This window comes from Carex rostrata, chromosome 1 (assembly GCF_964058835.1).
Source record: "Carex rostrata chromosome 1, lpCarRost1.2, whole genome shotgun sequence".
NCBI classification, from domain to species: Eukaryota; Viridiplantae; Streptophyta; class Magnoliopsida; order Poales; family Cyperaceae; genus Carex; species Carex rostrata.
The window spans coordinates 15089505-15103469 of record NC_135918.1 but is presented as its reverse complement, the minus strand read 5'-3'; the positions used below and the strand labels follow the sequence as shown (position 1 = coordinate 15103469).

At 35.8% G+C, this 13965-nt stretch overlaps 1 protein-coding gene, 1 long non-coding RNA gene and 1 pseudogene across 3 annotated transcripts in view; 2 read left to right on the top strand and 1 right to left on the bottom strand.

The window, feature by feature from the left end:
* LOC144560356 (L-type lectin-domain containing receptor kinase IX.1-like) overlaps positions 1-12734 on the top strand; it is a 40396-nt gene extending 27662 nt beyond the window's left edge. The window contains exon 2 of the mRNA XM_078309528.1: positions 11276-12734. Within this exon, the coding sequence (XP_078165654.1) occupies positions 11276-12480 (1205 nt within the window). The 3' untranslated portion in view covers positions 12481-12734. The remainder of the gene's footprint in view (positions 1-11275) is intronic.
* The window catches only part of LOC144560458 (uncharacterized), a 54546-nt gene that overhangs the window by 23828 nt on the left and 16753 nt on the right, over positions 1-13965 (bottom strand). Inside the window, exon 4 of the long non-coding RNA XR_013513403.1 lies at positions 13094-13549. This is a non-coding gene — a long non-coding RNA (uncharacterized LOC144560458). The remainder of the gene's footprint in view (positions 1-13093; positions 13550-13965) is intronic.
* Positions 2713-5346, top strand: LOC144560349 (L-type lectin-domain containing receptor kinase IX.1 pseudogene; annotated as a pseudogene). The gene has a single exon (XR_013513375.1). The product of XR_013513375.1 is annotated as an L-type lectin-domain containing receptor kinase IX.1 pseudogene (transcript).

Genomic DNA, 13965 nt, shown 5'->3' with positions numbered 1-13965 from the left:
CTAACCAACAGTGAGTTTCCATGGAGCTCAACACTTTTTACCTCTGGTTAGATAAATAAATTAAACCTGGATAGAGAGCAGATCAAGACTGGTGCTAATTTGAGGTTTATTTTCAAATTAACTGTAAGAGCAAGTGATTCTTTAGTTGCTAAGCTTGTACCTACATACAATAGCATTAACTGTTTAAGGGAAGTATGGGGCAAGTATATATGATTTTTTTGGGTGGTTGTATATGTTATAAATGTACTAAGAGGCCAGAATATTTTGGGCTTAAATTAATAGTTAATTTAATAAAGTTATAATATGATCAACCCTTTATTGGGCTGGGCTCGAATTTCTGTTATGATCTGATCTGAAGAGGCTCAGTGAATTGGTGTCATTGAATAGGCTCAAATGAACTGGTGCAATCTGTTATATATATGTAACAACAGTTCATTTTTCGGTTAGCCATTCTATTCACTTTATTTCAGAAAACAGAAAGAGAATCAGAGAGAAAGAGGGGGTTAGCTCAGTATTAGCATACCGAATTACAATAGTTTGCCAACCTGTTCGTCTGAATACTGATAGAGACGCAACTGCTGTGCTGGTGCATATATCTGACACGAAAAAGGAGAAAAAGAGGACAATTGTTGGAACAACTAGACAAAGATTTCCGCTACGCGTCTAGGGGTAAACTCTATTTAAATCTTGGAATTAATTTTATACATGGATTCTGCATTTCGAGTAGTGAACAAACTGATGAACTAAATTAAATTGTTGTACTTTAACCTACTTGAAATCCCAACAATATATGTTCCTTTTGGGTGGTTATATATTATTTTTAAATTAACAGGTACTAATTTGAAGGCATTGATAATTCTGTATATACTCTTGACTGGTAAGTTTATAAATTATATTAAGCCCCTAAGGCTGATTTTTTCGGGTGGCTATATATGATTTTCATATTAAGTGGTACTAATTTGTAGACATTGATATTTCTGTATATTATCTTGACTGGTAAATTTATAAATTATTTTAAGCCCGCAAGGCTGATTCATATTAGCTGATAATCCCAATCCTGACAATGATTGGGTCTAGTAATTTATTGCTTTATGTATAATTTCTGCCATTTTAAGTTGTGATGTTGAACTAGTGCCATCTAAGTCCCAAATAGGTATTGTAATACTGTGCATTTAAAAGCACTAAAGAAAAGCAAAAACAGAGGATTTTTTTTTTTTTCAGTTTGCAAATTTATTGTTTAGAATGTTCTTGTTTCTTGTTTGAGCAGCCAGGAAGAGTCTGAAAATGGAGCAGGAGCCAATTTAGTGGAATTTTGTGCTATGCCACTTGAAGTAGCCCCAGAGGAGGTATAAAGTTGCATATTAGGATCAAAGTAATATACACCGGAATCGGCATTTTTGGAGGAAGAATTGGTAACTTATATTGAAAGTGCAAAACACTCATGGCCTGCCTAATTGATGGGCACGAGGATTTTTCCGGGTGGGCACACCATTAAGCAACTATCATCATGTGCTCTACTTCCCTGTTTTCTAACTCACTATTTAATCTTGGATTGACAGCCTCCATAAGTGCATTTTGGCCAGACAACTTTATATTAGCTTTCGTACCGTACAAATCCCAAACCCATTTAACTAAACTCACCTTCTTTTGATCCTGTTGAGGCATTATGGCCCCCCTTCCACATGCAATTACCAACAAGACGACTCCAAAACTGAAAAAATTATATTTAGATATTATTTTTTACTAGAATGTACATTAGTAATTTATTTTAATTATCCGAATTATATTCATATCCGTATATCTATCTGTCCGATATATGATCCATATTCGTATTCATTTAATATCCTATCCGTATCCATTTCTGAAACTATCCGTATCTGTATCCAAAAAATTATAACGGATACGGATACGGTTTGACCACTATTTGATCCGTATCCAACCGTTTACACCCCTAGGAATGACATAATAGGGTGCTCAAGACTTGTAAATAAGTATGATTAGATGATTAGAGTAGTTTAAATAACTTCAGGTGAATAAAGGAGTTTATATCTAGGAATGAGGGTACAAACAAAAAGGATAAAGAAAAAAAAAACAATTATACACAATACATATTACAAGAAGAAAGTCCAGAAACAAAAGCAACAGAGAAAAAAAGCAGCACAACAGAAAAACAAAGAAAACTACCAAATATGAATCATGGTAGTACTGTGCATTTAAAAGCACTAAAAAAATAACAGAGGAAACATAGTTCGCAAATTCATTTTTTGTAACGTTCTCGGTTCATGTTTGAGCCGGTTTCTGTAAATAACTTTCTTATTATTAATGAAATTGTCAGTCACCGACCTTCAATAAAAAAAGTTGAAAGTTTGGCTGCGCCACTTGGAGTAGCCTCTGAGAAGGTATGAAATGGAATAGTATACACCGGCCTCGGCATTTTTTGAGGAATAATTGGTAAATTAGCACAGTAATTGCATGTGGTTTAGCTCCGGAACGTCCAATTAGAATACGGGCTCTTTAATATTTGTGCCGGTTTAAATCGGACGAACAGATCTAATCTCAATATTAGAGTTAACTCAAGAGGAAACCAATTATGTTTTAAGGCGGCTTTAAGAATTCGAATGGTTCGTAACTTTACTGATATAAGAAACGTTTAAGTGCCAATTACCGTTAAAAAAGTCTTCTGTCACATTTAAGTGCCAAACTGTCAATGCCACCATCTACATTAAAGTCACTTGGTCAACAGTACAGATCAACAAATTAATGTCCATATCATCACACCTGATAAATATGTATTTCTGATTTTATTTTAATAATGCTTGTAAGTATTACTTAATTTAATGAAGAGAAATGCAGTTGTTGACTGGGGGTCAATGGGGGTCAATGTCTTTATAAGTTTCATTTATTAGCACCAATAATTGTGCCTCAATAATTTTCCCCCAAACTACACTCACCAAGCCTCAATAATTCGAATGTTGAGTTCCGGTTGCAAAAGCTTCCACAAACAACAGTCACCGAGCATTCCAAGGTCTTAATAAGCAAAATGGTGATACCTGGCTTGTGCTCAAGACCAATCCAACTCTTATACTTGTCTTCAATTTATTTATTTCTTTTTGTACCCCATGGTGTTTCGGTTTCATTCAACTTCAGTTTCTCAGACCGCAGCAACGAGAAAAACATCACATTTGAAGGAGATGCATCCTATGATAATCCGGGCAAATTAATAGATTTGACCAAAAATTCGGCAACCTCAGGCCTTGCGGACAGCACAGGAAGAGCAACGTACAATCAGCCAGTGCCCTTGTGGGATAAAGATACCGGAGAGGTAACCAACTTTACAACCCGGTTCTCTTTTCTTATACAAAATACTACACCAAATAACTTTGGGGATGGCTTTGCTTTCTTCCTATCTTCCTATCCATCTCAAATTCCTCCTGATGGAGGGGGCCTCAATCTTGGCCTTTTCAATTCCTCTACAGCCATGAATGAATCGGCTAATCAGGTAGTCGCAGTCGAGTTTGATACATACTTGAATCAGATTATAGACCCAAATGCAACAGATTTAACTGATTGCCACATTGGTATTGATGTAAACATGATTAAATCGACTTCTTTCATGCTCATTCGAAATTACCTCTTTATTGGTACAAGGATGATTGCAGAGATTAAATATAACAGTTCAATAAAACTTTTGAGTCTTTCCCTTTGGCAAGAAAAAGACTTGACAAACCAATTCAACATCACTGCAACTGTTGATTTAAGGAAACTGCCACCAACTGCATCTGTGGGCTTCTCAGCAGCCACTGGAGCAAGTTTTGAAGCGCACCAGTTATTCTGGTGGTCTTTTAACTCAACCTTAGAAATGAAGCAAATTTTCCCCAATTTAGCGCCATCAGAAGCCCCATTACCCAAAGCCCCACTTATAAAAAATAAAAACACAATAAATGTGCCGTTCATAGTTGGAATAGTCGTGTGCACATTTATCATATTTCTTTTAGTAGGGATGTTTATATATCATCTCAGAAAAAAGAGATCAATCAAGAAAATCAGAGAAATTGAGGTGATTGGTGATGAATCGATTGATGAAGAATTTGAAAAGGGAAGAGGACCCAAGAGGTTCCCATACAGTGAACTGGTTGATGCAACAAATGGTTTCGGGGAGAACGAGAAACTTGGAGAAGGTGGGTTTGGATCAGTCTATAGAGGTACTTTAAAGGATGAAAACATTCATGTTGCTGTTAAGAGGGTGTCAAAAGATTCAAAGCAAGGGAAGAAAGAGTATATATCGGAGGTCAAGATTATAAGCCAACTAAGGCATCGAAATCTTGTTCAACTAACTGGTTGGTGCCATGATCATGGAGAATTTTTGTTGGTTTATGAATTGATGCATAAGGGAAGCCTTGACAGACACCTGTATAGCAAAGAAACTTTTCTAACTTGGCCAATTAGGCACAATATAGCACAAGGTCTAGGCTCTGCTCTTCTATACCTCCAGGAGGAGTGGAAACAATGTGTTGTGCATAGAGATATCAAACCAAGCAACATAATGTTAGATTCCTCATTCAATGCTAAACTCGGTGATTTCGGCCTTGCTAGACTTATTGATCACAACCAAGAAGTAGAAACGGTAGCTGCTGGCACCAAGGGTTATATAGCACCAGAATGTGTCCTTGGGACAGCAAATGCAAGCACGCATTCTGATGTTTTCAGTTTTGGAGTCGTATTATTGGAGATTGCATGTGGAAGGAGGCCCATAATGCCTCAAAAGGAGCAAAGGAAGGTCAGTTTAGTTGAATGGGTTTGGGATTTGTACGGCCAAAATGCACTTTTGGAGGCCGTCGATTCAAGTTTAAATGGTGATTTCATAAAAGAAGAAGTCGAGTGTCTGATGATTGTTGGTTTATGGTGTGCACACCCAGAAAAATCCTCGCGCCCATCTATTAGGCAGGCCATGAGTGTTTTGCACTTTCAAGCTAATTTACCAATTCTTCCTCCAAAAATGCCTATGCCGGTGTATACTGTTCCATTGGATCCTAATATGCAATTTTATACCACCTCCTCTGAGGCTACTTCAAGTGGTGTAGCAAAAAATTCCACCAAGTCAGCTCCTGCTCCATCTTCAGACTCTTCCTGGCTGCTCAAACAAGAACAGAGAACGTTCTAAATAATGAATTTGCAATTCTTTTTTTATTTGATTTTCTATTGCATTGATAGCTGTTGTGCTTTTTTATTAGACTTTCTTCTTGCAATAGGTGTTGTGTATAATTATTCTTTTCTTACCTTTTTTGGCACATTTAGTTGTGATAGTAGCATTTTTCTTCTGCAGTATGTTATGCTAAACCAGCTAGCACTATGAATTGCTCAGAATATGTTTGCTACAGAGTTGGCATGTCTATTTCTGTTTACATTCATTTTTCATAGTCATTAAATTTCTTATGAAATGGAGAAGACTTTCACACATTTGTACTTACCTTTTCACAAATGTCAGCATGTTCCTACCATTTCCATCTATCACAAGTACGATACCACGTAGCAATCTCACCATTCCCCCAAATCAAAAACCCAAAAACTCTCAAATTGAACTTGTTCGATTTCCTTTTGCATTTCCACCAGCACTCAACATCCACCCGATTACACCAGCTGGTCCATCTTCAAAAGATACATCACAATTTGTCAAGTGTCAACTTCAGTTTCCGTTTTTGAACTTTACCTAGCCTCCCTATTTGGTGCCTTCAATCTAAAATCCAGCAAATGGGTTCCTCTCAGGTTATGACCTGAATCAGGCTGAGGCTAAAAATACTAAACAAAAGCTGTTAATACCTAGGTCAAATGATTAAGTGGATGTTTAGCCAAGTTAGCCCCATCACATGGCAATTAATCCTTGAATAAATATATTTATCATCACACAATCCTGAATTATTCAAATATGCATCAACTAAGCCTCAAGTTAGAATCACATCAAAAGCTTGAATGCACAACTTATCCCAACTATAGAAGCCAACAACAACATTGAAAAACATGGCATCGGGAAGATAGGTATGGTAGGTGCATTTCTAGGTATCAATGAAACAACACTGTTATTTATTACTTTTATTTTTTGTGTGAGAATGGTTTCTTAACATGTGAGAATATCAAGATTGATCACTAATCTTGGCAAAACTGTCAATTTCTGCATTAATTTCAGAAACAAAGTATAAATGATGCTCAATTGCATAATTAACCAATAAAAAACTTGATATTTTTCCAAAGTCTAACTCACACTGGAAAATCTTTTTCGCTGGATTTGGCACCAAACTAAAAATACAATAAGATAATTTCCATGTGAAAAGAGTTTACCTTCAAGCTCATAAAGGATTGCCTCACCTTGGACTTTGGAAGGAGGCTTCCAGTTAAAGATAATGCTAACTCACATTATAACATGCCAGAGGAGATTACTGGTACAGACAGAGGCTGCATCCAAAGAGAAAAAGAGTTGTCAGTTTTCTCCTTTCCCTGTCCAAGAAAATCGTCAATCTAAAGAATGGAATACAAATCTTCAGAAATTTGGCTAAAAATAAAAGATTTGAGTTCCTAGGGTTTAACATCGCCAAATTAATTTTATTGATTTGATTTTTGAATATAGATTGATAAGCTTGTTAACAATTACAATTCACATGACCAATTTCAAAGCCTTGAAAATTTTATAAAATTCGTAAATAAAAAGGAAAATCCACAAAATCTAGAAAGCAAATTCATTAAGTTCACAAATTCAGATCAAAGAAGTCCAAAATCTCAAGTACCAATAGTCTACATAAGTAAAATTAAACACATTACAGAACAATCGGTGCTTCACTAGTTCACAGCTTAAATTAATCACTACAAAAACACACTTCTTAATTGTTTTAAATTTTTACCGAATAGAAATAGAAAGCTGAACTGCTAACGGAGCTACCATGCTAGATTGATAGGACTGAGAGATCGGACTAAAACACAAGCACAAGCTATTATGCTATTACCTTAAGTTGGAAAGCAAATATAGAAGCTGAGAAGATAGAGAGAAGTTAATTGACAGAGAGAGGCGAGAGAAGGGCATAGAGAGAGACATAGAGTAGAGCGAATTCGCATCCTCTGAGATATCTCATATTTTCGTGACTTTTTGGAAATTCTCAACCGTTGCAATACGTTCTACGCGAATCTCAAAGTCCAAATAATACTGGCCCCTTACGTCACCCCCGAATAGGCACCGGACACGTCGGTCACGCAAAATACGAGATATCTCAGAGGATACGCGCTCGTGTAGAGAGGGGGCTAAAGAAATGTTTTTCCGAAATAAATGAATGAAGCGACCAGGGGTAAAGCTATTAACAGAGCATTTTTCAATTCATACTGCTCACAGACTAAAGAATGCAAAGAGCAGTTCATATGGTTCTTGCTCTGCATAAACCGAAAACTACTTTGTTAAAATATTTAACCGAAATCATACTGCATTAACGCACTGTTTCTGTTTAGCTCTGAAACGTCCGATTAGAATACAGCCTCTTTAATAGCCGTGTCGATTTAAATTAGACGGTCCAGATCTAAAGTCAAAATTTTAGTTAACTCAGAGGATACGAATTCGGTTTGAGGACGGCTTAAGAATTCGAATGGTTCGTAACTCTGATAAATTCCAATTTTTCTTTTTTGACAAAGGATAAATTCCAAATTTGAGTTATCTCACAGAGACTAAACTCAAAATATATATATATGAACTATGGAGCATAGAGATAAATATGATTTTTATATTGTACGTTTGAAAAAGTATAATTTTAAGTTATTTAATACATTAAACAAAAATATTTAAAGACTAAATAAACTTAACGTAGATTTTATAGGTAAAGTATAATTAAATTATCAAATTATTTTACTTTAAATTATTTTTTCACTACTTTACTTGCAAACACATTACACGAGAATAATTTAGTGTTTTTGTTTGATACTATTTTTATCTACTTATTTCACTACTATAAAACACCAATATTATAAAGTTAATTAAAATTTGCTTTGTTTTAACTTCAATTTACTTGTCAAATATATTGATAAGATCTAAAATATATGATTCGAATATAATTCAAAATATTTTGTTGTTATGAAATAAATAATATAGAATAAATATATAAAATTTCATAGTTTCATTATTATGTTGGATAAAAAGTATTTATTATATTTTAAATTTAAACAGACTATGTTGCTTAAAATGTTTCATACTAACAATAGGTGCCTTCTCCACTATTTTAATTACTAACGCTAAAAATAGCGGGGTACTCGTTGAGAGTTCGGATCTCCTAAAATAAGTGTTGTAAATAATAGTATGCTTTTATTGGATGAACAGAGTATTATCAAGTGATTAATCGAAAATAATTAGAAATAATCAGTCATAATTAGAAATAATCGGTCAATTAATTGAGAAAATCAGTAATAGTTTGATCACCGCCAAAAATAACATAAAACTTTCAATTTAAATTCGAATTATCCAATAAGTTTGGACATGAATATTAAAGTCCCATAAATTTCTAATTTGAACTAAATAATCTGAATCTAAGAGCATCTCTAATCCAACAATTGGAATTAATTGCTTAATAGCGGTTATGAAAATTTTAGCAATTCATCTGCTGCATTAGTGCAATTAAATTAAATTGTTTCCTATGTCCACATCAGCGTGCCTTTCTTTTTTATTGGAGAGAAAGCACTAAGAAAGATTTTGAGTCAATCAATTACGGTGCTATGGGTTGCATAGAGGGCTACGGTGCTACGACTCAATATTCAACTTTTCAAAATTCTAGCGGTCGATCCGAACCGTTCATCTTGTTCTCCATATTAATGTGTTTGGAGACCAAATTTTACATTTTTTTAAAAATTCTTTACTATTTTTTTAGATAGGTAGAAAATCAGTTGATCTAAAAAATTATGCACCATTCAAATGTAAAATAGTAAAAAAATTTCCCAAAAATAGTAAAAAATTTCTACCTATCTAAAAAAATAGTAAATTTTTTTTCAAAAATGTAAAATTTGGTCTCCAAACACATATTAATATGGAGAACAAGATGAATGGTTCGGATCGACCGTTAGAATTTTGAAAACTCAAATATTGAGCCGTAGCACTTTAGCCCTCTATGCAACCCATAGCATATTAGCCTTACCCATCAATTAAATAGTGTGTCATTAAACAACAATTGTTTTTAAAGCAAATTTGCTAATTTAAAAATTGTGGTATATCCCAGCAATTATATTAACAATTGACACATTAAATTATTAATCCTAAAACAATTTTTAGAAAATTCGGACCATCCTCGTTGATGGAGCACGAGAAGTTAACGAATTTGTATCATCTATAATAAGTCATCGTCTAATTTCAAAACTGGTCCGTATATTATGTATTAGCACAAATCTTAAAAGAAGAACCCACACGTGCATTACTGACTTAGACCAGATTATTCCGGATTCTAATTGGACGGTTCAAATTTAAATTCAGTCGGCGACATAATGCAATTAAAGGATCCGAACTCATAAGTGAGAGAGTGAACAAACGTGAAGGGGGAAGATTATACTTTAGGAGTCCAGAGTCGTGGATTGAAAAATGGCACGGCACGAGAATGGTCACAGTACGCGAGTCACGCTGTGACTCTCGCGCCATGACTATTTACGTGTCATGTTCAAACATAACTAGTCATGTTTTTTACGTTTAACTATTTTTTCATAATTTAAGTTAGTTTTTTTAAAATTCATCATTTGATTAAGACCTAACGATCCTAATTACACGAGACTCGCGTGATTACGTACCATGCCGTGTCGTGATCAAAATGTCAAGAGATGGTCAAAACACGCAAATAGTCACGGAACGCAATACGCGAATCACGGCACGAAACAGTAACATATGCTGTGCCGTTCTGTGATAGAGCCAACTCCACCATGCTATTTTTCCCACACTAGTACCAGCTCAGCCAAAGAGAATCCCTGAACAGCTAAGTTCCAAAAGTATTTCAAAGAAGTCAATACTAAGCCACTAAACAAGGGGCTGGGAGGTAAACTAGGTACAGAAAGACTGGATAATGTACTTTTATTCATCGCTGACATTACTCCAGTAGGTGGTTGGTAATTGTCACATTTAAATAATGCCACCATCTACGTTAAAGTCACATGATCAACAAAAGTCCATATCATCACACTTGAATATGTATTTCTAACTTCATTTAATAATGCTTGTAGTTATTACTTCATTGAAGGGTATGCACAGTCGTTAACTAGGGGTCAATTGCCGCTCAACACCTTTGTAAATTTTAATTAGCACCGACAATCGTACCTAACCTCTTCCTCTCTGACACCAATTATTCTCCCCCAATCTACACTCACCTAGCTTTCTACCTTGGCAAAATGGTGCTTCCTGACTTGTGCTCAAGACCAATCCATCTCTTGTACTTATCTTCAATTTATTTACTTCTTATTGTACCTCATGGTGCTTCGATTTCGTTCAACTTCAATTTCTCAGAACCAATCACCAATCTTGTGAATGAACATATCAACTTCCAAGGTGATGCATCCTACAATCAGCAAAAAATTGACTTGACTGGGAACTGGGGGAACAGCAAAGGAAGAGCAACCTACAATCAACTGGTACCCTTGTGGGAAAAAGATACCGGAGAGGTAACAAACTTTACAACCCAGTTCTCTTTTCTTATACAAAATATTACATCTTCCTCTGGGGATGGCTTTACTTTCTTCCTATTGTCCTATCCATCTCAAATTCCTCCAGATAGTTATGGAGGGACCCTTGGCCTTTTCAATACCAATACTTCCATGAATGCATCGGCTAATCAGTTAGTTGCAGTCGAGTTTGATACCTTCCGGAATTCGAGGTATCATGACCCAAATTCAACAGATCCAACTGACTGCCACATTGGTATTGATGTAAACACTATTATCTCAACTTCTTACCAGATCATTCCAAACTACCTTTTTGTTGGTACAAGGATGACCGCACATATTGAGTATAACAGTTGGCAAAAACTTTTGATTCTTTCCCTTTGGCATGAAGCCAACTCGAGAATCAATTTCAGCATCAATGCAACTGTTGATTTAAGGAAACAGCCAGCAAATGCATCTGTAGGCTTCTCAGCAGGCACTGGATCAAAAATTGAAACACATCAGATTTTCTGGTGGTCTTTTAACTCAACCTTAGAAATGAAGCAAATTTCCCCCAATTTAGCTCCATCAGAAGCCCCATTGGTTAGAAAAAATAAAAAGACGAGAAATAAATCGGTCATAGTTGGAATAGCCGTGGGCACATTTATTATGTTTATTGTAGTAGGGATCTTCATATATCATCTCACAAAAAGGAGTTCAATCAAGAAAATCGAAGAAATTGAAGTGATTGATGATGAATTAATTGATTACGAATTTGAAAAGGGGAGAGGACCCAAGAGGTTCCCATACAGTGAACTGGTTGATGCAACAAATGGCTTCGGGGAGAACGAGAAACTTGGAGAAGGTGGGTTTGGATCAGTCTACAGGGGTATTTTAAAGGATGAAAACATTCATGTTGCTGTTAAGAGGGTGTCAAAAGATTCAAAGCAAGGAAAGAAAGAGTATATATCCGAGGTCAAAATTATAAGCCAACTAAGGCATCGAAATCTTGTTCAACTAATTGGTTGGTGCCATGGTCATGGAGAATTTTTGTTGGTATATGAATTGATGCATAAGGGAAGCCTCGACAAATACTTGTATAGCAAAGAAACTCTTCTAACTTGGCCAATTAGGCACAATATAGCACTCGGGTTAGGCTCTGCTCTTCTATACCTCCATGAGGAGTGGGAACAATGTGTCGTGCATAGAGATATAAAGCCAAGCAACATAATGTTAGATTCCTCATTCAATGCTAAACTCGGTGATTTTGGCCTTGCTAGACTTATTGATCACAACCAAGAAGTAGAAACGGTAGCTGCTGGCACCAAGGGTTATATAGCACCAGAATGTGTCCTTGGGACAGCAAATGCAAGCACGCATTCTGATGTTTTCAGTTTTGGAGTCGTATTATTGGAGATTGCATGTGGAAGGAGGCCCATAATGCCTCAAAAGGATCAAAGGAAGGTGAGTTTAGTTGAATGGGTTTGGGATTTGTACGGCCAAAATGCACTTATGGAGGCCGTCGATTCAAGTTTAAATGGTGATTTCATAAAAGAAGAAGTCGAGTGTCTGATGATTGTTGGTTTATGGTGTGCACACCCTGAAAAATCCTTGCGCCCATCTGTTAGGCAGGCCATGAGTGTTTTGCACTTTCAAGCTAATTTACCAATTCTTCCTCCAAAAATGCCTATGCCGGTGTATCTTATTCCATTGGATTCTAATATGCAATTTTATACCACCTCCTCTGAGGCTACTTCAAGTGGCGTTGCAAAAAATTCCACCAAGTCGGCTCCTGCTCCATCTTCAGACTCTTCCTGGCTGCTCAAACAACAACTAAGAACATTATAAATAGTGGATTTATAAACAAAGTTTTCTCTATATTTTTTTTTCTTTAGTTCTCTTAATGTCCAGTACTACAATGATTCCTACTTGGTAGTTTTCTTTAGTGCTTTTATTGTGCAGTATTACAATGATTCATATATTGCGGATGTACCTTTTTATTCTGTTGCTTTTGTTTCGAGACTTTCTTCTTGCAATATGAATTGTGTATAATAGTTCTTTTGTTGGGTATGTTTAGTTTTGTTAGTACCATTATTCTGCTAAACCTGCCTAGCTCTATAAATTGCTTATGATCTTTTTCCCTTAAGTTTGAATGTCATGAAATCAGGTTCAGCTTACCGAATTGTCTATTTCTGTTTTCGTTTATTTTTCTAACCTTTGAATTTTTAATGAAATAGAGATGACTTCCCCACATTAATTTGTAATCACCTCTTTTTTTAATATAGAATGTTAACACTTACAATTCACATGAGCAATTTCAAAGCCTTGAAAATTTTACTCAAAAAATACACTTAATTGTTTTAAATTTTTACCGAATAGAAAAAGAAAGCTGAACTGCTAGTTGAGCTACCATGCTAGACTGATAGGAGGAGTGAGATATCAGAGTCACGAGACCTATTACCTTCAGTTGGAGCTCAAAAATAGAAGCTGAGAAGATAGAAATAAGACAAGGTCGGGACTTGGCAATCACCAGAGATGCATGGAACTAGGAAGGACAGCGTAATAGACAATAATTAAAGGAAAGTGTGAATTTGGTTGTGCGCGGAGCCAGCTACTATCGTCTATGGATTATGGAGCATGGAAATTGATCGAGAGGGGCTCGAGAAATGTTTTTCCGAAATAGAGAGGAATGAAGTGACTGGTTGTGCGCAGAGCCAGCTACTATCGTCTAGGGTTTTCTTTAATTAGCACCAATAATTGTACCTCTCCCAAGCTACACTCTTTAGATATCTACCTTAGCTCACATTCATCACAAGTACGACACCAAGTTGCAATATCGCCATTTCTCGCAAATCAAATCCCAAAAACTCTAAAATTGAGCTGGTGCAATTTCCTTTTGCCTTCCCACCAATTCTATCTGCGAAAGATATAGCAAAATTTGTCAACTTAAGTTTCCGATTTTAAACTTTAACTCAGCCTCCCTATTTGGTACCTTCATCTATTTAAAAGCTAGCAAACGGGGTCCTCTCAGGTTATGATCTGAATCAGGCTGAGGTTAGAATTGCTTGATCTGATCAGATGAGAAAAGGTGTTTGGTGTTTGCCACAGGCCTGGCATTTGCGAGTTATTTTACGCCTGTTAGATGGAAGGAAATTTGACAGAATGTGTTAAAGATTCTTTGTGTATTTGTGGAATTTGACTGTCGCCTCAGTAAGGAGATTACTTTTTATTTTCTGAGAAAAACAGAAAGCAGAAAGAGTATAATTATAGGTAGGATATTGATAATTTTGAGGTTTCGAATTTAAATCCAGGCACAAATCAGCAAACAATTTT